A 25,721-nucleotide genomic window follows, 5' to 3' on the forward strand; every position below is an offset into this window, starting at 1 on the left:
TCTTAAAAAAAACAAAACAACAACAACGACAACAACAACAAAAAAAAAAAACAGGGAGGAGGAAAGGTGTCTAATCTGAGAAGGAGGAAGACAATAATAGCTACAACTGTTTGAGTCCTTGGTATGTTGTAGGCATTGAGAGGAGCTTTCCATTTCATCTTCCCCATGCTTCTGTGAAGGAGTCATTTTCCCTTTTGTTTTTGAAACAATTTTGCTGTCGTTGCCCAGGCTGGAGTACAATGGCGTGATCTCAGCTCACTGCAACCTCTGCCTCCCAGGTTCAAGCAATTCTCCTGCCTCAGCCTCCCGAGTAGCTGGGATTACAGGCACACGCCACCAGGCCCAGCTAATTTTTGTATTTTTAGTAGAGACGGGGTTTCACCATGTTGCCCAAGCTGGTCTCGAACTCCTGAGCTCAGGTGATTCGCCCACCTTAGCCTCCCAAAGTGCTGGGATTATAGGCGTGAGCCACCACGCCTGGCCACAAATGTAGCTTTAACGGTATGGACTCTAGAATTCAGTAGATCTGATTTTGAATGCTGGCTCTGTCTTTGAAGATATTGGAGACCTTGATCAAGGTAGCTAACACAGCCCCAATTTCCCTTATTTAAAAATGAGGAAAATTGTGTCTACCTTCTAATGTCCCTATGAGGATTAAATGTCATGATGCATGTAAATCACATGGTGTTAATGAATAAAAAATGCTTGATAAGTATTAACTCACAGAATGAGCTTCAGTTTAATATGAGTGAACAGTTCTTACTATGAATCAAACACTATAGCACATTTTTGTTTTGAGATGGAGTGTCACTCTGTTGTGAGGCTGGAGTGCAGTGGTGTGATCTTGGCTTACTGCAATCTCCACCTCCCGGGTTCAAGTGATTCTCCTGCCTCAGCCTCCCGAGTAGCTGGGATTACAGGCGCACGCCACCACGCCCAGCTAATTTTTGTATTTTTAGCAGAGACGGGGTTTCACCATGTTGGCCAGGACGGTCTCGATCTCTTGACCTCGTTATCCGCCCACCTCGGCCTCCCAAAGTGCTGGGATTACAGGTGTGAGCCACCACGCCCGGCCTATAGCACGTTTTTTTGCATGTGTTATTTTATCTTCTTAACCCTCTGGTTACTGCCTTTCTGAGGAAACTGAGGTCAGGATGTGAAACCGAAGCTGTCAGTTTGAGCGTATGCTAACAGCCTTACTTCTGTAACTTACCTCTGGCTTGAAGGATTTTTTTTCCTTCTGACTTTTTTTGGGCTGTAAGATTCCTCCCATTAGGCTGGGGGAATGAAACTGAGACCCAAACCTTATTCCATCTTAAGTCCTAATTAGGTAGGAGTTTAGGGAAAAATGTATCATGTTTGAAAAGCCGGAAGCGGGAGAAAGAGACCTGTCGAATACTACAGGGAAAGCCTGACGTGCAGGAGATGGGAAAGGACTAAGGATGCTTAAAGAATAAGGAAGATGGCCGGGCGCGGTGGCTCACGCCTATAATCCCAGCACTTTGGGAGGCCAAGGCGGGCAGATCACAAGGTCTCGAGAGACCATCCTGGCTAACACGGTGAAACCCCGTCTCTACTAAAAATACAAAAAATTAGCCGGGCGTGGTGGTGGGCGCCTGTAGTCCCAGCTACTCGGGAAGCTGAGGCAGGAGAATGGCGTGAATCCGGGAGGCGGAGCTTCCAGTGAGCCGAGATCGTGCCACTGCAGTCCAGCCTGGGCAACAAAGCGAGACTCCGTCTCAAAAAAAAAAAAAAAAGAAAAAAGAATAAGGAGGCAAGGCACAATAAAGAGGAGAGGAGACATGACCGCCAGTGGAGTTCACTACAAAGTGTCTTCAGAGGAAGTTGTAGCTTAGCTGAAATTTCAGAAAGTAGGTGGCCATGGGTTCCATGGCTGCCTGGATATGCAGAGGGAAAGTGATGACTGAAAACACCTTTAAAGAACATAAGGGTTTTACCGCCCAGTATGCTGGGGAGGCCAGACTGGAAGAGGTGAGAGTGAAACGAGGGTGTAACCCAGAAAGAAAATTCTTTCACCTATACCCAACACAAAACTTCTCCTCCATGTATCCTGCATGGCAACTTTTTACAATTTTCCTTCAAATAGCAATTCTATAAGCCTATGGGCTTTTAAACTTTTTGTATAATGGACCCTAGGATGATCTATTTAAAACCCCAAAAGAGGCCAGGTGCAGTGGCTCACGCCTGTAATCCCAACACTTTGAGAGGCCAAAGCAGGCAGATCACCTGAGGTCAGGAGTTCAAGACCAGCCTGGCCAACATGGTGAGAAACCTGTCTCTACAAAAATACAAAAATTAGCCGGGCATGACCGTGAGTGCCTGTAGTCCCCGCTACTCGGGAGGCTGAGGTGACAGAATCGCTCGAACCCGGGAGACGGAGGTCGCAGTGAGCAGAGATCGCGCCATTGCACTCCAGCCTGGGTGAGAGAGTGAGACGCCATCTCAAAAAATAAATAAAATAAATAAACCCCGAAAGAATATATATCATTTATGCATGCTTATGAATTTGCTTCCACATTCAGGAGCTTCATAGGAATCCCCAGAAGCCCATCTTTGTGCCTCCAAATAAAAACCTAAGCTACTAAGCCCAGCAGGATGATGGAGTGAGGAGTGGGCATGGTTTACATTTTCTTTTCTTGTTGTTTTGCAGGGATTTAAACCCATGGGATTTAAACTATTCCTAATTTCAAACACAGGATATTTACTCTCAAACCCTTGCCCACCAGCACTGGCAGTCTGTACATGTCTTTGACCCTCCTAATTTCAGAATCTGGTTTTAAGAATCGCAGTTGGTGCTTTCCTTCTAGACCACACGCTTCCACTCAGCTTGGCTGGATGTGAGCACTTCCCTCACTCCACTGGTCTCTGCCTTCAAATCTCAGAGTCCACGACTAGGCTGCTCTGTTTTAGGGACCTGTCTTTCCCAGAAATAGTAAGAAAGTCATAATTACATCTCATATTTGCTGCTTATATTTATCAAGTTCCTGCAGCAACTGATCACCTTCAGGAGAGTTATACTCCTCAAACAGGAGAATCTTGTTTCTGAAGCCCTCCAACGAATGCAGTGTTACCTTGGCACTCTATTTTTTTTTTCATGCAACAATGTCTTTTATTATGTATGTGGTTTTAAAATTATTTCTTGAATCTCCATACACAGGCAAAAATAAGTGTGTTACTTAACATACTGGAACTTGCCTAACTTAATCATTGCCCAGAGAAGGGAAAATTATCACCAAAACGTGCTTAACCAGGAGGCCAATGCATCTGCCAACCTCCAAGAACATGGAGATGAACTTGATAGACAGACTGTCCACCATCTGAACCTTTATTCACCACCATTTGATAACCCTTATTCAGGCCCAAATCAGCAGCACATTTCTTGCCAACAATCATTAAGTGTCCAAGAAGACTTTCATCATCATCTTCTGCTGCAGAAATCTGGGATATATGTTTTTTCGATATCAACAGAAAATGTGTTGGTGCTTGAGGGGAAGTGTCGTGGAAAGCAAGGCACCGGTCATCCTCAAAAATGATTTTGGCTGGGATTTCCTTGCAGATGATCTTCCCGAAGATCGTGTTGCCACCAGGCCGAGCGACCTGAGCCTTGGCGACCTCACCTGCCATCTCTGCCTGTCTCCCACGCAGCACCCAGGGTAGAGGCTCGGAAGGAGGAAGGAACCCACAGATTCTATTTTCTTTGTTAAGAAAGTAATCCTTTCTGCTCATACCAATCCCTTAGATGTCTATCCTTATTTTCTGCCTGCAGAAAAGGTGGGTATCATCACAGAATGTTTAGTCTCTCAATTCGTCACACATTTGTAATTTTTTGGAGAGATTATAGGCCTTGAGGTTTGTAGGATTTTTGTTAGAGCAGGTTTTGTTGTTGTTGTTGTTGTTGTTGTTGCTTTTTTTTAGCTACACTGGTGTATAATTGACAAATAGAAATTATACATATTTAATTACACTACTACTTGAGACCGTCATTACAGCAGTTACTACTGTTACCACTTGAAACCATCATTATGACTGAACAAAGGGACGAATGTAGAAATGAAAACTTAAGACAAAAGAAACTCTTTTAAGGAAAGGCAACATGAAGAAGAGGAGAGCTCCCTGCTTCTAGTGAGCAAAGGCAGCTCCCCTGCCAAGCTTCTCAGCCCTTCATATTTACTGGATAACAAGAACAAGGAGAAGGAGGTAATGATTGGTCAGCTGCTGAATTGATCACAGATTCATATTGTTACTGACAGGCTTCAATTGTACCTAATCATAAGAAACATTTGTGCGGCCTCCAACAATGTACAACTTGATGTGTTGATATATGTGTACATTGTGAAATGATCATCACAATCAAGCCAGTTAACATATCCATCACCTCACATAGTTGCTTTGGGGGTGCAGGGAGGTGAGAGCATTCAAGATCTACCCTCTTAGCAAATTTCAAATATGTGGTATTACTACCTATAGTTACCATGCACATTAGATCTCCAGGACTTTCTCATCTTATATAAGTGAACCTTTGTATCCTTTGACCAAATTTCCCCATTCTCCCACCCCCTACTCCAGCCCAGCCCCTGGCAACTACCCTCTTCTTTCTGCTTCTATGAGTTTGACTATTTTAGATTCCACATACAAGTGCAATCATGCAGTATTTTTCTTTCTGTGTCTGCAATGTTTGACTTAGCGTAATGTCCTCCAAGTTCATCCATGTTGTCACAAGTGGCAGGATTTTCTTCTTTGTCAGGGCTGAACAGTATTCCATTATATATATTTATATACACATGACATTTTCTTTATTCATCTGTTAGTGGACACTTAGGTTGTTTCCATTTCTAGGCTATTGTGAATAATGCTGTAATGAACGTGGGAGTGCAGATACCTCTTTGAGATACTGATTTCCTTTCCCTTGATGTATAGGAGTTGCTGAGTCATATGGCAGTTCTGTTTTTACCTTTTGAGGAATTTTATACTGTTTTTCATAATGATTATACTGGTTTACATTCCCACCAACGGTGCACAAGGGTTCCCTTTTCTCTGCATTCTCACTAACATTTATCTCATCTTTTTATTTAATTTTTTTGAGACATAATCTCACTCTGTAAACCAGGATGGATTGCAGTGGTGCTTTCCCAGCTCACTGCAGCCTCCACCTCCCAGGCTTGAGTGATCCTCCTGTCTCAGCCTCCCAAGTAGCTGGGACTACAGGCATGCACCACCACACATGGCTGGTTTTTATATTTTTTATAGAGACAGGGTCTCCCCATGTTGCCAGGCTGGTCTCGAACTGCTGGGCTCAAGCATTCCACCCACCTTGGTCACCCACATTGCTGGGATTATAAGCATGAACCATAATATCCATAGCCATAATAATGGCTATCTCTTGCTTTTTTGATAATAGCCATCCTAACAGGTATGAGGTGATATTGCATTATGATTTTGGTTTCCTGATGATTAATGATGTTGAGGCCCTAGAAAAAGTACTTTTAATGATATTGGCTTCCCTCTTGCTTTGAGTGGTTCCATTTAGCCTAGGTCAAAATCACATTGTAGACCAGATGTTTGGTGTCCCTACCTGCAGTCCCTGAACTTGGACTGTCCTGGGACAGACCCTACTTGGTAATGGATCCTAAACTTTACTTTGGCTCAATTCATATCTTTTCTCCTATAGTGAGGAGTTCATAGGGAAGAGATGTCATAGGAAAATTGGTTTTATAATGTGATGCCAGGAAGAAAAGTTTGTCCTTGGCCAAAAAGTATTTATTGACTTGAAAAGGGAAGAATAGCAGAGAGCACTTCCCCATCATCTTTCATGTTTGTCGGGCTTGTCATGAGAAGCCCTCACCCCTTTCCCACCTCTCCCTTCCCTGTGCCTCTTTCTACTTTCAATTCTCCCCTGTTATCTCCCCTGTTATCTCCCCTGTTATCTATCTGATGGAGCCAGTGTGGGCACTCCACGGTCCAAATGGAAGCTCAGTCCCTCCGGGTTGGCAGTGTGGCTGACACCTAACAGTCTGGGAAGTGGGAGAAATTCTAGAACCCAAGGCTATTACCGACCCCCGACTTCCCACTTCCCATAAGTGTTCCACACCCAGCGGGTGATAAGGATGGGATCAGGGGATGCCCCCAAGCTGTTATTAGCAGCCTCTGGCAGACAGAAGGGCAAAGAGCTGGAGAAGAACATGGGATGGGCTGGCGAAGCTGGCCAGACAGAACCCTGGACGGACACAGAGTTGGGAACAAGCCGGCCAGGAGATGTGGCAGAGAGGCACCAGTTACTTTCCCAGGTGAGTTAACGTGCCAGTGTTTCCAGAACTTCGAGTCGCTTCATCTTTATCTAGCACCCACCCCTCACCTTCCGCATCCTGAAGAAGAGAGATGGGCAACTGGAGGGCTTCCATGCAGATCCGGCTCTACACGTAGGTTTGAGAGCATACTCAGCAGTTTCTCATCCCGGTCCAGCCGATATTTATAGAGGGACCAGTGACATGGAGCTGGAAGCCTACTACTGGTGACTAAGAAGGGGGACAATGCCACTGGCTCAGCAGAGGGAATTCCCTGTGGGGCTGTCCCTCAGGTTCTCATCCCAACCCCCACCCCCACACTGCACTCACACCTGCTTCGACCCCAAGCAGATCAGATGTGGCAGTGGGGGGTCATGTGACAGAGAGGGGGCTATAAATAGCTGGAGGTGGGCATGCTGCCCCAGACGCCTTGGGAACAGCAAGAGCAGAGGCTTAAGGAGCTACACTGGGGGAAGGACAGGGGCAAGCAGGCCAGGGCCTGGCCGGGGCTCGGAGGGAGGGAACATGGAGCAATCCCGGTCACAGCAGCGTGGGGGTGAACAAAGCTGGTGGGGTAGTGACCCCCAGTACCAGTATATGCCCTTTGAACACTGCACCAGCTACGGACTGCCCTCTGAGAATGGGGGCCTCCAGCCCAGGCTCCGGAAGGATGCAGGCCCCCGCCACAACGTCCACCCCACACAGGTAAAGTGCTATAAGGGGAGAGGGGAGCCATGGATGAGGGCAGACAGTGGTGCCAGAGACTGGTGAAAATTAGGAATTGGGTGAAAAGAGGGAGCAGTGTTACATTTTTTTAACTTAAAAAACAAGTACGTGGTAATGTGTTCAAAATATGAAAATCTTTGAAAGTCTGGGCTCACTTAAGTATGCACTTAGAGAGATATGCATGCACTTTCATACAACCTTTACCAACAGAGTACCCAAATCATATGGGGAAACAGCAGAGCCTCACATGCATGAATAGCTCGTGCTTACATAACCTACGTGGAGTGGATTGCGTAGGAGCCCACACTGCAGTGTGCTGGGAGCTGTCTCCCACACCCTCACTCACAGGCAGACACTGCCAGATTTCTGCCTCTGGGACCCTCTGCAGAATACACACACACATGAATCTTTCTGCAGAAGGCAGAAGAAAGGATTTGGGCAAGTGTAGAAAACAGACTGAATTGCTTATCAGTGATCAAAGATCTACCAACATCAAAATGAGCAGAGATGTACAAGCTTTTAGGTGGCAAGATGATCAAGTAAGAACCTATTAAGTGTTAGGCACCTGGAAAAGGGCAGAGATGTGATCCCAGCAACAGAAGCATGCAGACTAATTAGGAGTGTCTACGGATGAGCAGCCTCCTGCTGTGGGATTGGTGGGATATGAACACCTAGGAAAGGGGGAATGGGGATGGGCACAACTAAAGGAAAGGTTGTGAAATTATCATGGAAAAAGATAGGTCATGGTTAATAAGTAAGTGTGCCTCTCCCTCCAAAGAATGCAGAGAACAGAGAACAACAGAAGATAGAATTTGTCTGGAGGACAGTTGGCCAGAACAATTTCTTTTTTTTTTTTTTTTTGTTTTGAGATGAAGTCTCGCTCTGTCTCCCAGGCTGGAGTACAGTGGTGCTATCTTGGCTCACTGTGACCTCCGCCTCCTGGGTTCGAGCAATTCTCTTTCCTCAGCCTCCTGAGTAGCTGGGATTACAGGCACCCGCCACCATGCCTGGCAAATTTTTGTACTTTCAGTAGAGACAGGGTTTTGCCATGTTGGCCAGGCTGGTCTCGAACTCCTGACCTCAGGTAATTCACCCGCCTTGGCCTCCCAAAGTGCTGGAATTACAGGTGTGAACCACTGCGCCCAATCTGGTCAGAACTTAAAAGGCTTTTTTTTTTTTTTTTTAACAGGGAGCCTACAGTTCCTTTAGGTTTGGGGCTGAGAAGCTGAGGCATGAGCTGTGCAGGGGATCTCAGCATTGGAGGTCCAAAGGATCTGCTGTCAGTCCCTGACCAACCCCCAGGAGTATTTGCAAAGGCAGTGCCAGGGACCCAGTAGGGAAGAGGGAAATACAGGTCAGTGTAGGCTGGAATCGAGCGTTGGGAAGGTTTCCTGGAGACAGCGGGGGCTGACTAGGCCTTTGAACACCGTTTGGGATCAGCAGGAGGGAAGACCCCTCCCCCTGGCCCTGTGCTGTCACTCATGTACGTGGTCGTATCTGGGTGGGATGACAACTTGAGTAACAGTGCCATTATGGCACTTCCTGATGACAGTGAGGAGACCGGCCAGGTGAGCATGAAGCCTCTTGTTGGGAAGCTATGGTTAGTTTGGGGAGTAGAATTGGCCTGTTTTCTACAGGTCTTAAAAGCAAACAAGAGTTTGGATTAGTTTTTCTTTGTTTAATTTTTATTATGGAAGACTTACACAAAAATGGAATGGTATAGTGAAGCCCCAAGTACCCACCAGTTATCAATATTTTGTCACTATTGTTCCATCTATTCTTCCCTTCCCCATCCTCACCCCTCTACACTCCATGGAATACTTTTTTTTTTGTTTTTTGTTTTTGAGACGGAGTTTTGCTCTTGTTGCCCAGGCTGGAATGCAATGGCGCGATCTCAGCTCACCGCAATCTCCGCCTCCCGGGTTCAAGCAATTCTCCTTTCTCCGCCTCCTGAGTAGCTGAGATTACAGGCATGCACCACCATGCCTGGCTAATTTTTGTATTTTTAGTAGAGACGGGGTTTCTCCATGTTGGTCAGGCTGATCTCAAACTCCTGACCTCAGGTGACCTGCCCGCCTCAGGCTCCTAAAGTGCTAGGATTACAGGGGTGAGCCACTGAGCCTGGCTTACACCGTGGAATACTTTTTAACAAATCCCAGACATTGTATCACTTGTAGACTTGAGTTTTGACTTCTCCCTTGCCCTCCCCTCACCCTGCCCTGCCTGGCCCTTTAAGTGTTTTCCCAGCCCAGGTATGATGATATGAAGCAACCCCCTTCCTTGTCTCCACCGGCCTGGGGCCTCGAGGAGCTGAGACAGCCTCAGCTGTCTGACTTCCACTGGGAAGTATGTTCTCTGGGTCCCAAGCAGGGTTTGGAAGGAAACACTGCCTCCCTTGGTCACTGACCCAGAAGACAAACAGCCATGAGCAGGGCAATTCATGTGTGTGCTTGTTCAGGACTGCGGCGTAAAATGCTGCTCGTATTGTGAAATCAGATCTCTTCTACTCAGGCTCTCCCAATATCCAGCAACATGGCCTGGCCTGACCCTGGCCCCAGAGGACAGTTAGTGTAGTGGGAGTGGGGCAGGCTAAAAGTGGTTGGAGCTCTTGTATACCCCACACAGACACACGTGTTCTGCCTCGGGATGGAAGTGGAGGGCCACCAGACCTGGGGGAGCTGCTCTGCCTTCTTCACATGTGGGGCAGGTAGGGGTCTAATTATCTGGCTGTGGGAAGAAGTAGATTGACCTGCCTTTCCGGGCTAGTTCTTGTGTGTGCATACAAGCACTGGGAGATGAGGTGGATGGTCTTGAAGCTTGATAGAGGACCTGAAGTGCCTCAGGTAAGGCTAGACACACCAAGGCAAAGTGCAACCAAGACTGCCCTGCTAGTTAGCCCAGTCTGTCCTCACCCTGTTCGTGTTAGGAGGAAAGTCAGTGCAGGTGGTCTGGGGAAATTGTGGGACATACAGAAAGCACAGTGACACAGAACACCTGATTGATATGGCCGCCTGGGTTCAGCACAGTTTTGTACCTCCGCTTCAAAGCAAACACTGGCCTCCTTGATAAAGGCTACCCTGGATCAAGGTGAGTACAGGTTGGAGGATGGGTGGAGAGAAGGTAGGATGAATGGACAAGGGAAAGGGTGGGAAGTGTGGGAATAGAGGGTGGAGAGTAGAGGGCAGGGATGACCACAAAGTCACCCTGCATGCAGTCAACACCCAGAATTCAAAAAGCTGTGGCTCTTTTCTTCTGTGAGTCTGTCTGCTGCCCTCTGTCTATTATTTTTCTACGCTTCCACAAGGCAGACGCTGATCATTCTCTCTCTGTCCAGATTTATGGCCATCACAAAGAACAATTCTCAGACAGGGAGCGGGACATAGGGATGCCCAAGAAGACAGGCTCCAGTTCTACCGTGGACAGCAAGGATGAGGATCACTATTCTAAATGTCAAGGTGATGGGGACTGAGGAATAAAGAAATCTGGAGTAGAAAGAGGTACAGGGATTAGGAGAATAACTTGGGCATCCCATTGCATGTACGTACTCCCTGCCCTGCTACAAAAACTCTCCTCTAATTGTTTTTAAGAGACAGGGTCTCACTCTGTCATTCAGACTGAAGTGCAGTGGAGTGATCATAGCTCACTGCAGCCTAGAACTCCTGGGCTCAAGTGATCCTTCTGCCTCAGCCTCTCCAGTAGCTAAGACTATAGGCACATGCCACCATGCCCAGCTAATTTTAAAACTTTTTTTGTAAGGATGCTGAGGCTGGTCTTGAACTCCTGGCATCAAGCAATCCTCCCGCCTTAGCCTCCCAAATTCCTGGGATTAGAAGCGTGATCCACCACGCTTGGACCCTCTAAGTATTAAGGAAAAGGCACCTCTCTTCACCTCCTTTGCACTTTGCCTATTCCCTGTTATTCCTTCCACAACTCCAAGAAATGAGTTTTAGGAAGGAATTCAAGTACTCATGGGGAACTGGGCTTTGGTGCCTTTTGCAGGGGCTGGAGCAGCAATCAGCAGAGGGGTAATGAGAAACTCAGTGCATAAGACGTACAGACCCTGGGGGCCCAAGGCTTCCCCTCCCATCTTGGGTATAGCACCCAAAGTAAAGTAGTGACTCGTTAGCTGCTTTTTTTTCTCTCTCTCTCTCTCTCTCTGTGTGTATATGTGTATATATATATATATATATTTCTTTTTCCTCCCTCATCTCTTCCTAGATTGTGTCCACTGCCTGGGACAGGTGGTGAGAAGAAAGTTAGGGGAAGACTGGATCTTTCTGGTGCTTCTGGGACTGCTGATGGCTCTGGTCAGCTGGAGCATGGACTATGTCAGTGCCAAAAGCCTTCAGGGTAGGTTTAACCTGGACTTTTGCCCACAGCTGTTTCTGGAGTTTCTACCTAGGGTAAGCAGGGTGTGTTATGGGAAGCGAATGTTGTGCAGAGAGGGATCAGGTGGGACTCCAGGCCCAGAAAAGACCAGACCCAGGCCTGCTCCACTTCTCATGCCCCTCCACTCACTGCCACCCAAGCAGTGGATGCCCCTCTAATAGGGTGGCCAACTTGCCCCAGTTTCCCAGGGACTTTCCCAGTTTCAGCACTGAACATCCCGAGTCCCAGGAAGCCCCTTGGTTCTGGGCACACCGGGTGGTTGGTCACACCCAGGCCTCCAGCCCCCGTACTCCAGTGGGATTTGTGACACAGCCACCAACTACCAACTGGAACAGGCCACATCACCTCCCATAACTCAGGCTTCCCATGTGTCAAATGAGAGCAGCACCATCTCGGGAGGGGCACACAGAAGGAGCACGGCCTGAGAACATGCCGGGTACACTTCCTCGTGCCGTGGACACGACTGCTCAGCCACGTTCTGCCTAACCCCAGGCATATGTCTCCGCAGCCTACAAGTGGTCCTACGCGCAGATGTGGCCCAGCCTTCCTCTGCAGTTCCTGGTCTGGGTCACCTTCCCACTAGTCCTCATCCTCTTCAGCGCCCTCTTCTGCCACCTCATCTCTCCCCAGGCTGTTGGTGAGAACTTGCCACCAGACTCAGCCTGAGCTGGGTGGCCTGAGAGGGGCCGTGTCTGTCTCCCCCATCATCCAGCCCCACCCACAGCCCTGTGCTGCCTTGCCCCATCCTCCCCACCACTGCCTCTTCAGCCCTCTCCAATTCCCATTCCCATATTCTGGACATTCATCTCCCTTTTAACCTTCACCTTGACCTGGCACATAATCTTTCAACGCTTTTAGGCTCTGGAATCCCCGAAATGAAGACAATACTTCGTGGGGTTGTCCTGAAGGAATACCTCACGATGAAAGCCTTTGTGGCCAAGGTTGTCGCCCTGACTGCGGGCCTGGGCAGTGGCATCCCCGTGGGGAAAGAGGTAGGCCTGGCATGACTGAAGCAAGAGCTGGGAAGGGCCCTCAGGAGCCAGGGTGGCACCAACTCTAGAGGGAGCTCTGGGAGTGGAAGTGGATCAGGGGACAGGACCAAGGCCAGGGCCAGGGGACACTAGGAAGGGGAAATGCTTTGGAAGTTCCTCCAACTGGGGTCCAATGACAAAAACCACACAGCTTGGGGAGCTTGGAGCAGGCTCTCAGCCTGGACACCCCTGACATTTGGGGTTGGAAAACTCTGTGCTGTGGGGAGGCTATTCTGTGCAGTGGAGGGGACTTAGCAGCATCGCTGGCCTCTGACCCTTCCTAGATGCCCAGTAGCATCGCCCAGTTGTGACACCAGCATGTCCTCAGACATTGCCATATGGACCCTGGGGGACAGAATCTCCCCTGGTTGAGAACACTGTCTTAGAGATCATCCAGACCAATTCCCTTGCTTGAATCTGAGAAAACCAGGACTGAGAAAGAGGCTGTGCTATTTTCAAGGTTGCTCGGTGGGGTGCAGCCTCCTTCTGTTCTCTGCTGGTGTGCATCTTTGCCCCCTACTGCCATATTCCACCCAGCAGCCAGAGGCATCTTTTAAAAATGGAATCAGTCTCATCTGACCCCTGGTCAAAAACTTCTTAAGGCTTTCCATGCCTCTTAAAATAAAATTGAAAGTTTTGTTGTTGTTGTTGTTGTTGAGACAGTGTCTAGCTCGCTTGCCCAAGCTGGAGTGCAGTGGTGCGATCTCAGCTCACTGCAACCTCCACCTCCCAGGTTCAAGTGATTCACCCGCCTCAGCCTCTGGAGTAGCTGGGACTACAGGCACACGCCACCACGTCAGGCTAATTTTTGTATTTTTAGTAGAGATAGGGTTTCACCATATTGGTCAGGCTGGTCTCAAACTCCTTACCTCAGGTGATCACCTGCCTTGGCCTTGCAAAGTGCTGGGATTCCAGGCATGCGCCACCGCGCCCGGCCCAATTGGAACTTCTTACGTGGCCTTCGAGACCGTGGACTCCGGCTCCTCCTGTCTGCAGGCCTCTGCCCCAGCTTCCCTGTGTTTGGCTCGCAGGTTTACTTTCTGTCCCTCAGTCACTCTGCCCTGGGCCCCTCAGCGCCCCTGTGTGCTGTTTTCTCAGCCTGGAACATTCTTCCTCCTGACATCTGCGCAGCTCCCTCCCTCCCATCATTCAAAGCTGTACTTGAGGGAGGGTCCTCAGGCCCTTTCCTCCACGCTGGCTCTCTGGAGGGGAGAAACACACTGGTTTCTCCTGTTCTTCCTCTCTGGGATGAGGCCTCATGAGGGCAGTACCTCTGTGTAACTCCTGTATTTCCAGCCCCTGGCACAGTGCCTGGAGTAAGGAATATTAGTCCAGTGAGTGCTGCAGAGCCTCCATCTGGCCTCTGACCCCCTCCCCCTCGCTCCCCCTCTTCCAGGGCCCCTTCGTCCACATTGCCAGCATCTGTGCTGCTGTCCTCAGCAAGTTCATGTCTGTGTTCTGCGGAGTATATGAGGTAAGGTTGAGACAGTGAAATGAGCTGGGGCCAGGTGGTAAAGGCGTCCGGCTATGTGTCCAGGGTGTTGGGAGGGCTGCCTCTGCTCTGGGCTGGCTGTGGTGCTGAAGGAGCATCGCACTAATCCACGCTCCCTTCCTTGTCCCCCTGTCTGCCTACCCTGGCCACATAATGCCTCTGTTTAGCCTGTGCCTGTCCTCCAAATGTCCACCCCTCTTTGACCTGTGCCCCCACATGGAGGTCTGGCCTGTGGTCTGCTCCCGTGCTCTCCCTGCTAGTCCATACCACCCCTCTGTGTCAGTTTCCCTCCACGTTTCCCTCCTGTGCTCCCCCATCCCTTTGTAGCTCCCAATCCCTCACCCTACCTCTCACATACGTCCCACCTGCCCCACCCCTCCACCCCCTTGTCCCGCGTGCTTCTCTGTTGCAGACCGTGCCTGGGCAGCTTGACCTCCTGGTGTCGGCCTGTGCAGTGGGCGTAGGATGCTGCTTTGCAGCCCCTGTTGGAGGCAAGTTGCACTTGCTCCCTATCCCGGTTGCCTAAGCAAGACTTAGAAGGGGGTTTTGGGTGGATGCCACAAGCTTTGGAGTGGGCATCCAAGGAATGACTGTGGATCACAGCCCCTGCGGTCCAGATACCTATATTTTTTCAGGAAAGGGCTGTGTATTATTTTGAGACTGCTTGCTGTTTGGTGCAGGATTTATTAGTACTGCTTTCTGGAGTTCTTGCTCTTTTCTGCTTATCATTTGTTGATTTACATGCCTGGCATGTATTTGCCTAACTTTTATTTCATTTCCTACTTTCTATTTCATTTTGGCACTGTGCTATGAGGTTAATTCCTTTTTGCCAAACTCACTGAGTTTCTCTTGGCCTGGGAATCACAGGGGACATGGGACCACAAGGACTCCTTGTGACTTAGGCCTCTCATTCTGCCTTATTCCCCATCCCTGCTTGTTCTGTCCTCTGCCTGCCCCCCTCCCTCTCTTCCACCTGTCTCTCTATCTGTCTCTCCCCTAGTAGCAGCCATATTACTACTCTGATATCCTGACGGTGGGCTGTGCTGTGGGAGTCGGCTGTTGTTTTGGGACACCACTTGGAGGCAAGTGATTGACCCCCTCCCCCATCAATCGGCTTGCCTGGCCTGGCTCCCAAAACAGTTTTAATCAGTATCCACAAGTGCTGGTATTACCAGGTTACTTACAAGAATAGCTGACTTTTAGTAAGCGTTTGCTATGTGCCAGGCAATGTTCTAAGCACTTACTTTTATTCCTGGCCAAAGCCATATGAGACAGATATTACAGAGGAGGAAGAGGAGAGAACCGAGTTACAGAGAGGGAGAGTGACTTGAGCAAGTTCATTCTGTTAGTAAGGTACAAGCCAGGAATTAAAACCAAGGCAGTCTCCGTGGCTCCCCTACTTATTTTAAAACCTGTTTGTATTGTTGGATGTTTTTGCCCTACACCGATGACATCTCTAACAGGGGACTCTATGAACTTCCTCCTTCAAGGGAAAAATCCACATTTTGTTGTGCTTTATTAATTGCATGGGAATTCAGGTAGACCTTATTTAGATTAATGGTGAGCTTTTAGTGTGGAATAGTTAGGAGAGTTTCAAAGGATAAATGTCCCTTGATAGCAATTTAAAGTTAAGTTTAGCTCTTTCTCCAAGTATAAGGCAAATAGTGATCTCTCAGATTATTTTCCTTATCATGGATGATTAACAAACGGATGTAGTCGGAGAAAGCAGTCGTATCTGTTTATTGACTCATCAAAATCAATTATAGCTAGATTAGCAGGGCAGGATTATATAGATCATTCATTGGATTCATTGATGATAAAAAGGACACCAAGTTGATATGTGAAGAAACAAAATTGCAGGAAGGGCATATGCTTCTTAAATGACCCACTGTTAGAGGTTTCTTTTCAGTTATGGAAATGTTAAGCAATCTTTTCATAGAATCTTCCAGGGAACTAAAATGACTTGGCGCAGGAATGATAAGTGGAGAAGAGTTTAAAGTTAATGCAAATGTATGATCTAACTTATGCAAACACTGTGGCAAAGCATACAGACTAAGGAACCCAAGTTAGCAAGCACATCAGCTAGCATCCTGTTTACATTTCTGTCCTCAGCTCTACTCATTCAAATCACTAATCCTTGTCAGTGGAGGATAGTGTATTTGGATTTTTGCACATGTTAAACGTTCACACTTACATTTATACCCACTTTTGCCTTTATTTACTCTTTAGCCTTTCAAATCCAGGAGGTTTAAATAATATTTTTAGACTGGGAGACTTCTGTTGTTTTGTTTTAATCAGCCAGATTCTCTTAATGTGAAGAGAATTTGCATTTTCCTCGTAAAATTGGAATTTCTGAGAAGAATCAGAAAGAAATTCTTCTGAGAAGAATCTTCTTGGTCCTGTGTCAAGTATGGGAGAGGTAAAGATCACAGAGAAGTTACAGGCAACAGTTCTGAAACCACTGCGGTAGAAAAAGGAAGAAAAAATTCACAGATAAAGCATTGCTGTTGACACAAGAAATTGTTAAGTACTTAAAAATTAAGGTGCCATGTTTAGGCTGTTTGTATTATGTGGTAAATGACAAAGGTATTTGCAGGTGGCATTACTTGTTTTTTGTTTGTTTGTTTGTTTGTTTGTTTAGATGGAGTCTTGCTCTGTCACTCAGGCTGGAGTGCAGTAACACCATCTTGGCTCACTGCAACCTCTGTCTCCTGGATTCAAGCAATTCTCATGCCTCAGTCTCCCAAGTAGCTGGGATTACAGGCCTGCGCCATCACGCCTGGTTAATTTTTTGTATTTTTAGTAGAGACGGGGTTTCACCATGTTGGCCAGGCTGCTCTCATACTCCTGACCTCAAGTGATCCGCCCACCTTGGCCTCCCAAAGTGCTGGGATTACAGTTGTGAGCCACCGTGCCTGGCCCATTACTTGATTTTTAAAAAAGAATACCGAATAATTCTGAAAGGAAAATTAGTATCAAAATGATGTATTCATTATGGAGTCAGCTCTTAATTTCTTACACTAATGAAATAAATAGAATTCAGCATTCTACTAAAATGACAAGCATCTTGCTCCCATTCTGTACCAGGCCCTGTGCTGGATCTTGCACACTCAGGGTGCTCCTAGTTGAGAGGCTGGACAGGCAGGCAAACCTATTGTCATAGCCCACTCGAAAAAGTGGCCCAGTGGCAGCTGGGGTAAAGTGCGGTGGGAACCTTATGCTAACCTGCCTACAAGAGCCCATGAAGCTTCACAAAAGAGGTGGTGTTTGGTATGAGGCTTGAATAATAAGTAGGACTGGCAAGCAGGATGGTGGGGGCAGGGTATTCTGGACAGAGGAAACAGCATTGCAAAGTCAAGATGGGGGCAGTAGCTGAGTATTACCAGGGGATACAGAGGAAGGAATAATAGCAAATGAGACTGGACAAGTAAAGGGGGCTGAATTATGAAGACCCTCATGGCTATGTATAAGAATATGGAATTTATTCTCTAGACTAGGATTTGCACAAATGTGTTTCATGGTTTGGTAGATCTAATGTGTAAAATGGTTCTATAAATCAGTTGGAAAATGCTTGGTTAAAGAGAGAGTTTTTTCTTTTGAAACTAAAAATTTATCAGTGGCCAGGCATAGTGGCTCATGCCCATAATCCCAGCACTTTGGGAGGCCAAGGCGGGCGGATCATGAGGTCAGGAGTTCAAGAACAGCCTGGCCAATATGGTGAAACCCAATCTCTATTAAGAATACAAAAATTAGTTGGGTGTGGTGGCAGGCACCTGTAGTACCAGCTACTTGGGAGGCTAAGGCAGAAGAATTGCTTGAACCTGGGAGGTGGAGGTTGTAGTGAGCCGAGATCGCGCGCCACTGCACTCCAGCCCGGGCGACAGAGTGAGACTCCATCTCAAAAAAAAAGGAAAAAGAAAGAAAAGTTACCAGAACATTTGATATGCTGACACGCATTGGGAATATCCAAAATGTGGTTCTAATGCAGCATTTCCCACAGAACCCTGTCTCATGGGCATGGGATTTGTAGTATCTCACAGACCGGACTTTGGGAAATACTGTCAGGGGTGAATTAAAGCCGTGAAATACTTGTGCACAAGGAAGTGATATGTCCAGCTTTGAGTGTCCACCCAATCCCTTTGTCAGATGTGTGCAGGACAAAATTGGCCTGGGGATTAACAGGATTAATCCAAGATTAACAAGAAGACGATTGTCATAGTCCTGATGCTAGGTAGTAAGAGACTGCACTGGACAGAGGCAGAAGAGAAAGAGAAGAATGATAGAAAGTAAAATTGGTACAACTTGGTGATTAATTTTATTTTTTCTTTTTAAGAGAGGGTCTTGCTCTGTGGCCCAGGCTGGAGTGCAGTGGTGCAATCTTGGCTCACTGCAACCTCTGTCTCCTGGGTTCAAGCAATTCTCCCACCTCAGCCTCCTAGTAGCTGGGACTACATGCGCACGCCACTATGCCTGGCTAATTTTTGTATTTTTTAGTAGAAGCGAGGTTTTTCCATGTTGACCAGGCTGGTCTCAAACTCCCAGCCTCAAGTGATCCACCCGCCTCGGCCTCCCAAAGTGCTGGGGTTACAGGCATGGGCCACCAGCCTGGCATCCCGGTGATTAATTTTGTGTGGGGTAAAAGAGAGGAGGGATCTAGACTAACACCCAGATTTCCTACAAGGGCAATTGGGTGGATAGTGGTGTTAGTAACCAAGATTGGGTATATGGGAAGTGAAACAGATCTGGTGGGGGAGCTAGCTGATACATTTCACTTTGAGTGTACTGAATTTGATGTTCCTGTGACATATCTAGGTGATACCATTTTTGTAGCGGGGTTGACGCGTCTGAAGCTCAGGAACATGGCTTTGCTAATCAGCAGCATATAGGTGTAGTTGATGGCATGAGCATACATGAAATTGAGAGAGAAAGTGTGTCTATGAGTAGGAGGAGCAGGAGACCAAGGACAAAGGCTGGGGTTGGGCAGAGGCACAGGAGCAGCAGAGAAGGTGGAGAGGGAATCCAGGGTGGGAGAAGAGAGCAATGTTCCAGAACCTGAGCAGAGAGCTTCCAAAAGCTGTTTTTGTTTTTAATGCTTTGTTTCCTTTTAACTGCACATTTTATGTTTGGCTCAGGCTAATATTAAAATTAGCTCTTATTCCGGAGCATATAGTGACAGACTGCTAGGGAAAGTGTCCCAGAACCACATCATGGGAAAGAAAACCTAGCCCAGGATTTCAAAAAATTGTTGTAAAATATTCATCAGTTGGATAGTTTACACCCAGGCAAATCGAAGCTGCCTGCTTTTGTTACTGGTATGGAAAAGGAGAGAGACTCACTCTACCTGGTTCTTGCTGTGTCAAATCCTCCTTTTAGGCCCCAGAGGCAGCTGCTTACCTGATGTGATGTGAAGAGCAGGGCAGAAGGGGTGATTGGCAAAGCTCTGTCTGCCCCACATTGCCCATTGCCTTTCTCTGTTTCCTGAAATTCTGTTCTCTTCTGTTCTCTTCTTTCCTCATCCTGTCCTTTCCTCTCCTCCCCTGCTCATCCCGAGAATAGACATTCAGCCCTGATTATTCACCAAGCACCCTACTAGGTGCTGGTTTCCAAGGAATTTTCTTTTTTTTTTTTTTTCAAGATGGAGTCTTGCTCTGTCACCCAGGCTGGATTATAGAGGTGCGATCTCGGCTGACTGCAACCTGTGTCTCCCGGGTTCAAGCAATTCTCCTGCCTTAGCCTTCCAAGTAGCTGGGATTACAGGCGCCTGCCACCGCGCCTGTCTAATTTTTGTATTTTTAGTAGAGTTAGGGTTTCACCATGTTGGCCAGGCTGGCCTCGAACTCCTGACTTCGTGATCCACCTGCCTCGGCCTCCCAAAGTGCTGGGATTACAGGCATGAGCCACCACACCTGACCTCCCAGGAATTTTCAATCCTAGGGGATCTCAGAAATGTAAAGAAATATCTGGATCTGAAAGTGGTAGTGCTATAATAACCCAAAATTCTGAGAGCGCAAGCTGAAGGATGGATGGTTTCAACCTGAAGAGGAGGATTGGGGATGGCTTCTCAGGGAAGGGGACTTGGAACTGACCACTGGAAATCCTCTGCCAAACAGCAGCAGCTGCTGTATTTGGGAGTAACCATTAGGCCACCCTCCCCCTGGTGCAAATGACCTGAGGTAACCATTAGGCCACCCTCCCCTTGGTGCAAATGACCCGATGTAACTAGTCGACTGTCACCTATAGAAGAGAAGGTGGTGGTCCTGGGGGATTCAAGAGATGTGACTTTGAATATAGCACGGGGAGAAGAAAATTACTAGGATGTGAGATGCTGCCTGAAGAGGGCGTTCACCCTGTTCAGATGGAGAGAAAGGGGACAAACCTGCCTAGTTCAAGGTTTCCTGAGGCCAGGCCTCATCTCCATTCATCCAATTATGTGTGTGGTTGCATTTCCCTGGTTCTTTTTCCTCGTTTTTGATAAAGATGAGGCTTAGCCAGGTTTTAGGTAATTTTGTCATCAATTTTTACTTTGCATCAGATTAAAGTCCACCCCCCTTATTCTTAATATGTTGAAATATTTTTTTCTTTGCCTCTCTTGAGTGTTGCTTTTTATGCCCTCACTCGCATTCCTTACTTTGTCCCTACCAACCCTTGTTCTTTTTCTGTGGATCTACCCCCTCAATTTCTGCTCCAGCACCTACGCTCAGAAACAGTACTACTTAGAACTACTACTTAGCTTTCCTTTTGCCTCACCCACCTTTCTTAAGCATGATTGTTTTTATCTTCTTCTAGCCTCTTGGTTTTTCCCCTTGCATTGGTCCTTTTAAGTCAGGTTTTTAGTATTAGTTTATTATTATTATTATTTGTATGACTCCTCTACCTTCTTTTCTTGAACTATCGAAGATTGTCAGCTCCTGCAAAGCCCCTTCCTATTTTTGTTCTGTCTTCCTTATAAGGTTGCCCCAGGATACATGGTATATGTAGAACGGTAGGAAAGTCCAGAGGAGGGTGTTAAGGAGAGTCCCTGTAAATCCTGAGCTCTGCTTGGCAACTCTACTGAGGAACTGCTCTGGAACTTTCTCTCTCTTAACTTCTCTGCAGATTTTTTTCAACTACCTTTTAGTCCCTGTGGGTATCTGACAGTTGTGAACCCCATTCAACCCTACATTCTAAGGGATGCAGAGGGCACGGACACTTGGTCCTCATGTTTTGGAGGCTAAAGGCCCATTCATTTTCAATCTTCTCTGTGTCTTGTTGGACCCATCCCTTGTCTGAAATAAAAATAAAAAACTCCTAGCCTGAGCAGTTGTGTGGTTTTGAGCATGGGAATCCAAGAGATCATTACTTTCCACTACTGCTTCCGCCCAGATTCATGTTTCAGCAAAAGCTCCTTAGGTCCAAGCAGTGGGGAGTGTGGGGGAGCCCTTTCACTGCTGTCTGCCCCCGACCACACTTCTGTGCCCCTGCAGGAGTGCTATTTAGCATCGAGGTCACCTCCACCTACTTTGCTGTTCGGAACTACTGGCGAGGATTCTTTGCAGCCACGTTCAGCGCCTTCGTGTTTCGAGTGCTGGCAGTGTGGAACAAGGACGCTGGTAACCAAGGAGGCCTGGGGTGGAGGCCGTGTGAAATAGAAAACTGGGAATGGGGTGCAGAGGAAAACTCTGTGGGGCAGTTCAGAAAAGGAATAATGGGCGGCATCATTTGTGGGGTGGGACCAAGGCCCAAGGGTGTATGACAAAGATATAGGTCATGGGGTGGGAGAGTATATCCATGGAGGAGTGGGCGTAGAAAAAAGGAAAATACATTCAAGAGGAGAAACTGGGATTGGAGGAAGGAAGGAATTAATCCTGAAAACTGCCTACCTCTGTTTCCCTGTTGGGTTTCTACGAAGCTCCCACCGTAATCCTGGCCTTTCCATCCTACAGTCACCATCACTGCTCTGTTCAGAACCAATTTCCGAATGGATTTCCCCTTCGACCTGAAGGAACTACCAGCTTTTGCTGCCATCGGGTCAGTGAGGTTACCTGCTCTGTGTGTGGTGAGCAGGGTGTGGGGTGAGGCTGTAGGTTGGAAGGGATCCAAGCTAGAAAGAAGGTGGGGTTGGCACAGATAGAGTACATTGCTGGGGGGATGTGGGCAGATAGGAAAGGCGGAAGCCTGGTATTTGTTTCCCTGCAGTAGTTATGTCCAAGAGATGAGGATTTCATGTCTGTAAGATTCCAACTCTATAAATTACACCTTCAGGATTTGCTGTGGGCTCCTGGGAGCTGTATTTGTGTATCTGCATCGCCAAGTCATGCTCGGTGTCCGAAAGCACAAGGTCCTCAGCCAGTTTCTTGCTAAGCAGTGAGTCACTGCCCTTCTTTTGCCCTACCCATTTACTTTCTGGTTTCTCCAAGAGTTCCTCCCTTTTTATCTTTGGGGAAGGCATTAAGTGCCTCTGGGTGGCTTGCATTAAAATATAAGGAAGCCCTGATATTGTGGTTAGGGGGTGAATTGTGTGGTCTTCCATTTAAAGATTATTTTTGTTTTTGTTTTTTGAGACAGTCTCACACTCCATCACCCAGGCTGGAGTGCAGTGGTGCGATCTCGGCTCACTGTAACCTCTGCCTCCTGAGTTCAAGCGATTCTCATGCCTCAGCCTCCTGAGTAGTTGGGATTACAGACGTGTGCCAACACGCCCAGCTAATTTTTGTATTTTTAGTAGAGATGGAGTTTCACCATGTTGCCTAGGCTGGTCTCGAACTTGTGACCTCAGGGGATCTACCCTCCTTGGCCTCCCAAAGTGCTGGGATTACAGGCATGCACCACCGTGCCTGGCTAATTTTTGTATTTTTAGTAGAGACGGGGTTTCACCATGTTGGCCAGGCTGGTCTCGAACTTGTGACCTAAGGTGATCTGCCCACCTTGGCCTCCCAAAGTGCTGGGATTACAGGCATGAGCCACCACACTCGGCCTCAAATATTATTTTTTTGTGTGAAGAGAATCTTTTTCATTTAAAGAAATGAGACTACGGTGGACTAAAGGAAACTTCAGCTTGCCAACGTTCAGTATGGTATTTACTGTGAGTTGGCTGAATTGTGGGGGTTAACTCTGTTTCTTTTTCAGCCGCCTGCTGTATCCTGGAATCGTTACCTTTGTCATTGCCTCATTCACCTTCCCACCAGGAATCGGTCAATTCATGGCTGGAGAGGTCAGCTCTTGGTGGGGCCACATGGTAAAGAGGAAACAGCACAGATATACCTGAGGCTTCAGAACATAAGTAGTTTTGTCCAAGGATAGACTTTCTAGATTCTCCCTGAGAAAAGGGCAAAAGAGACCCTTGAATAATGAGGCTGGGGAATAAGTTCTCTAAAAAAGGAAGCACAGGAGTTCCCTAGAGAACCCACCCTTTCTGCTTTTTCCTCTCCCAGTTGATGCCCCGCGAAGCCATCAGTACTTTGTTTGACAACAATACATGGGTGAAACACGCGGGTGATCCTGGGAGCCTGGGCCAGTCAGCTGTGTGGATTCACCCCCGGGTCAACGTTGTCATCATCATCTTTCTCTTCTTCGTCATGAAGGTACTGCTCCTGACACTAGCAACACCCTAAACCTCCATCTGTTTTCAATCTATGAACCCAGGGTTTGCATAGGGGTAGGAAGGGGTAGAACATCATTTGGTCTTCATCCAACCTAAAAATAAGTCATTTGAAAACCATAGAGTTGGCCAGGCACGGTGGCTCACACCTGTAATCCCACCACTTTGGCAGGCTGAGGCAGGTGGATCACTTGATGCCAGGAGTTGGAGACCAACATAGCCAACATAGCGAAACCCCATCTCTACCAAAAATTCAAAAAAATTAGCCAGGCATGGTGGCGCATGCCTGTAATCACAGCTACTGGGGAGGCTGACGCAGGAGAATCACTTGAACCTGGGAAGTGGAGGTTGTAGTGAGCCAAGATCGTGCCATTGCACTCCAGCCTGGGTGACAGAGTGTGATTCTGTCTCAAAAAAAAAAAAAAAATTATAGAGTAGTAAGTTGCTATAGAAGTAAACTAGTATCTGAGTTAATTGCTCTATTCACGTCAACTTAGTGTTGTCTGGCATAGTTATCTAACCCTTCTAATTGTTCTTCCTGTTAAATTACTAAGCCGTCACAATAGCCAAGTAAAAAAGTACAAGATAGAGGTAAGCATTATAAATAACTGTAAAAGCCTTGGATTAATTAACCAAATTCCCCCACTTATTAGATAATTAAGTATTTCATTCACCATGTATCTGATGATCCATTTTTTAGGTGATTTGAGCATCTTTTTTTCCCCAGTCTTGTAGATAATCTCTTTTTTAGAGCTTCAAAAGGGATAAAATATTTAAATTAATTGTATTAGTGACTACACATAATATTTATAAATGTTATTATTCTCTATTTAGGTGATGAAGCTGTGAGGATTTTGCCATTCCCAAACCATATTCTTCTAGCTTCAACTGGGCAATAAAAGATGATCTCTTTTACATCACTTCTTTTTCATATCTGCCCATCAAGGATTATGTATTTATAGACTTCTCAATTACTGCCTTGTAATAAGATATTTTTATTTCTACCCCTGGTTGTGACATCTATTACAATTGCTGATTGCTGGCCAGGCGCAGTGGCTGATGCCTATATTCCCAGCACTTTGGGAAGCCGAGAGAGGTGGGTCATCTGAGGTCAGGAGTTCGAGACTAGCCTGACCAATATGGTGAAACCCTGTCTCTACTAAAAACACAAAATTAACCAGGTGCGGTGGCACATGCCTGTAATCCCAGTTACTTGGGAGGCTGAGGCAGGAGAATTGCTTGAACCCAGGAGGCGGAGGTTGCAGTGAGCCAAGATTGTGCCATTGCACTCCAGCCTGGGCGACAAGGGCGACACTCCTCAAGAAAAAAAAAAAAATTATTGATTGCCCTTTTTTTTCTTTTGTGATGATTATCTTTTTTACTAATAGTATGTCTTGCCTAAATAACACAACACTTTGCTCTGTATATTAGAGTTCTCATTTATAAGTCTGTCCATACTGAACTTTCAAGCTTTTGAATACCTTGCTATTAACTTATTTATGATACCTTTTATAAATCTATGTTTTCCCAGGATATGAGTCACTAAGTTATATTTATATTGCAATAGCTACAGTGGGTTCATGTGTTCATTTGTTCCATAAATGTTATTAAGCATTTACTATGTGCCAAGTACATAATATTTCATCATTAACCTTTAGCTATATCTTATGCTTGCAACAGAAAAAAAATTTTTTTAATATTTTAAAATGTTCTATTTTTTGCTGTTTATTTAATTTAATTTTTTAGTGATGTTAAGACTAGAGACAGCAGATACTTGAAACACCAGATTTCAACTCTATAACATATTCCCAGGGTGTCTAGAAACTGTATTTGCAAATGATCTTCCCCATTCCACTTTAGGTGGTTTAGTTGAATCTATAGCATTCATATTTTGCACATTCACTTTATTAATTTAATCCCTTTAACATGTCTTTCTTCAAAAGATTTTACATTTTTATCATAAAAGAAGTTCTCGGTGTCTTGTTAGGGATTTGATTTTTAGACTTTCATTATAGAGTTCATCTTCTCTAATTTATAAATCCCAACCTCCTATAATTAGTTGTTGAGTACACAAACCCATCTACAGTAACCAAGCACAAATTTTGGTGGATCTCAGAATTGGACGGTAGTCCAATGATGATAACTGTATTTTTCTGAGATTCCTCTAGACTGAGCTATATGGCAACATTGGCATCATATGTACC

At 46.6% G+C, this 25,721-nt stretch overlaps 2 protein-coding genes across 2 annotated transcripts in view; one reads left to right on the forward strand and one right to left on the reverse strand.

Annotated features, from left to right (window-relative positions):
* Positions 1-3,175: 3,175 nt before the first annotated feature.
* Positions 3,176-3,645, reverse strand: LOC129041318 (adenosine 5'-monophosphoramidase HINT1-like). Its single transcript, XM_054496797.2, has one exon. The coding sequence runs from the start codon at positions 3,643-3,645 to the stop codon at positions 3,265-3,267; it is 381 nt and encodes a 126-aa protein (XP_054352772.1). The 3' UTR covers positions 3,176-3,264.
* Positions 3,646-6,725: 3,080 nt separating this feature from the next.
* Positions 6,726-25,721, forward strand: part of CLCN1 (chloride voltage-gated channel 1) — a 35,989-nt gene continuing 16,993 nt past the window's right edge. Inside the window, exons 1-12 of the mRNA XM_054495773.1 lie at positions 6,726-7,007; positions 10,363-10,483; positions 11,247-11,378; positions 11,926-12,054; positions 12,276-12,409; positions 13,845-13,922; positions 14,944-15,022; positions 21,404-21,529; positions 21,863-21,947; positions 22,182-22,283; positions 23,046-23,130; positions 23,351-23,500. Of these exons, the coding sequence (XP_054351748.1) occupies positions 6,828-7,007; positions 10,363-10,483; positions 11,247-11,378; positions 11,926-12,054; positions 12,276-12,409; positions 13,845-13,922; positions 14,944-15,022; positions 21,404-21,529; positions 21,863-21,947; positions 22,182-22,283; positions 23,046-23,130; positions 23,351-23,500 (1,401 nt within the window). The 5' untranslated portion in view covers positions 6,726-6,827. The remainder of the gene's footprint in view (positions 7,008-10,362; positions 10,484-11,246; positions 11,379-11,925; positions 12,055-12,275; positions 12,410-13,844; positions 13,923-14,943; positions 15,023-21,403; positions 21,530-21,862; positions 21,948-22,181; positions 22,284-23,045; positions 23,131-23,350; positions 23,501-25,721) is intronic.

This window comes from Pongo pygmaeus, chromosome 6, assembly GCF_028885625.2.
Source record: "Pongo pygmaeus isolate AG05252 chromosome 6, NHGRI_mPonPyg2-v2.0_pri, whole genome shotgun sequence".
In the NCBI taxonomy this organism is placed as follows: Eukaryota; Metazoa; Chordata; class Mammalia; order Primates; family Hominidae; genus Pongo; species Pongo pygmaeus.

Coding starts and splice junctions, on each gene's coding strand:
- LOC129041318 (XM_054496797.2), bottom strand. CDS start 3,645: ATGGCAGGTGAGGTCGCCAAGGCTCAGGTCGCTCGGCCTGGTGGCAAC.